This window comes from Penaeus vannamei, chromosome 13, assembly GCF_042767895.1.
Source record: "Penaeus vannamei isolate JL-2024 chromosome 13, ASM4276789v1, whole genome shotgun sequence".
NCBI lineage: Eukaryota > Metazoa > Arthropoda > Malacostraca > Decapoda > Penaeidae > Penaeus > Penaeus vannamei.
The window spans coordinates 33,721,557-33,724,056 of record NC_091561.1 but is presented as its reverse complement, the minus strand read 5'-3'; the positions used below and the strand labels follow the sequence as shown (position 1 = coordinate 33,724,056).

The window sequence follows — 2,500 nt, the reverse complement described above, 5'->3', positions numbered from 1 at the left end:
TATTACGCGCTTTTAAACTTGATATCAACATCGCTTTCGAGATTAAACGGGGGAAAAAATGCGACATAGAAATACAGAAGACAGAGCAAAAAATAATAATTCAGTTAAAAAACCAGTAAGATAATTATATTGCCCGCTTGTTTATCCCTTTATCTTGCAGGGAATCGAACCAGGGTATGAGAAGACCCACCTGTGTCCTCATTATCCTCAACCATGTTTGTATCTCCTTATGAGTGGTGTGTTGCACGGTGAAAATAACACTTCTCTACCACTGCAATAACTTTTCTTGCAGGTTCAGATTGCAATTAGCATACCGCTTCTAGTGAATAGCTTGCAATACAAGTTAGAAAAATACGATATTGTGATGCTTATCGGACAGACTGACAAACGGTGTGCTTACGTATTTATAATGATTTTATTCATCATGATAATATATGCATTTATACTCTTCAGGGAAAGTAAAAGACTTTGATTAAGCAAAGTAAAGGTGTATTCTCAAGCATAAGTAGAGATAATGTGACTGATAACAGTAAGGATAATAGTAATGATAATCATAATGATAGTGACAATGATAATGTAAATAACAATGATAACAGTAATGATAATCATAATGATAATGCCAATGATAATGTAAATAACAATGATAATAGTATTATTATTAATATTAGTAGTAGTAGTAGTAGTAATAGTAGTGTTAGTTGTGGTAATAGCAATGATAATGACAATGATAATGATAATACTGATAATGATAATAATAATAATAATAATAATAATAATAATAATAATAATAATAATAATAATAATAATAATAATAATAATAATAATAGTAATAATAATAATAATGATAATAATAATAATAATAATAATAATAATAATAATAATAATAATAATAATAACAATAATAATAATAATAATAATAATAAAGATATTAATGATAATATTGATGATAGTAATAACACTGATAAAATAATAATGATAATGGTAATGATGATGATAAAAAGATAATAACAATAATGATAGTGATGATAATAATAATAATGATAATGATAATAACAATAGTAATGATAATAACAATAATTATAATGATAATAATGATAACGGTAATAATGATAGCAATAATAATAATAATGATAATAATAATAATAATGATGATGATAATAATAATAATGATACTAATAATGATAATAATAATAGTAACAACAATAGTAATTATGATGGCAATTATAACAATAAAAAATGATATCAATAATCATAATAATGATAATAATAGTAATGATAATGATGATAACCATAGCAACAACAACAACAATAATAATAATCAAACAACAAAAAGAAAATAAATGAAAAGTATGATGAAGCGAAAAAAGGCGATAGTGAGACCCTGATTGTGAGGCGAAGGTGAAAAAGTCGGTGAGGATTGTATTGTGAATTATTTATGGTGAGCGACGTGGTGATGACGTAAGCGATAAAAAACAGTTGTTTGCGCAACCGACTTTGGGGAAGAGGAGGAAAAATGAGGAGAGGGAAAGAGAGGAAGAGGAAGAGGAAGAGGAAGAGGAGGAGGAGAAGGAGGAGGAGGAGGAGGAGGAAAAATAGGAAAATAAAGAGAAGGGGGAGGAGGAAGATGAGGAAGTGGACGATGATGATGATGGGAAGGAGGAAGAGGATGAGGATGTGGAAGAGGAAGAGGAAGAGAAAGAAAAATGAAGAGGAAAATGAAGAGGAAGTGGAAGATGATGATGAGGAAGAGGATGAACATAAGGAAGATGAGATAGAGAAAGAGAAAGAGGAGGAAGAGGAAGATGAAGATCAAACGGAATAAAACTAGAAAAAGTAAGAAGCCAAATAGAAACAGTGGGCCAAAAAATCAAAACAAGCAAACAAAAAACAAGAAAAACGAACAAACAAACAAAAAAAAACATAAAAAACAAGACCCCCCCGCCCCACGCCCCCCGTCCCCATCCAACACTTTAATGGCACCGAAGCGACAGTGACGTCACCATCAACACTGAGGGACAGAGACAGGTCGCTCTCCTCTCAACCCTGACGGCGGCGTCGAGGTGGTGACGGCCAGACGGGATAGTGACTGATGGTGAAGGTTTTCATTGTATGATCATGGAAGGAAGCAATGATGGTGAAATGGTGAAGGGAGAAGGCAATGGTGGTCGTATGGTGGAGGGAGAAGGCAATGGTGGTCGTATGGTGGAGGGAGAAGGCAATGGTGGTGAAATGGTGAAGGGAGAAGGCAATGGTGGTGAAATGGTGAAGGGAGAAGGCAATTATGGTCGTATGGTGAAGGGAGAGAGCAATGGTGGTGAAATGGCGAAGGGAGAAGGCAATGGTGGTGAAATGGCGAAGGGAGAAGGCAATGGTGGTCGTATGGTGGAGGGAGAAGGCAATGGTGGTGAAATGGCGAAGGGAGAAGGCAATGGTGGTCGTATGGTGGAGGGAGAAGGCAATGGTGGTGAAATGTCGAAGGGAGAAGGCAATGATGGTGAAA

At 34.4% G+C, this 2,500-nt stretch overlaps 1 protein-coding gene across 1 annotated transcript in view; it reads left to right on the top strand.

Annotated features, from left to right (window-relative positions):
* The first annotated feature begins 2,115 nt into the window (after positions 1 to 2,115).
* The window catches only part of LOC138863750 (ribosome-binding protein 1-like), an 8,391-nt gene continuing 8,006 nt past the window's right edge, over positions 2,116 to 2,500 (top strand). The window contains exon 1 of the mRNA XM_070128586.1: positions 2,116 to 2,500. This exon is cut by the window's right edge and continues 92 nt beyond it. Coding sequence (XP_069984687.1) covers positions 2,116 to 2,500 — 385 coding nt within the window.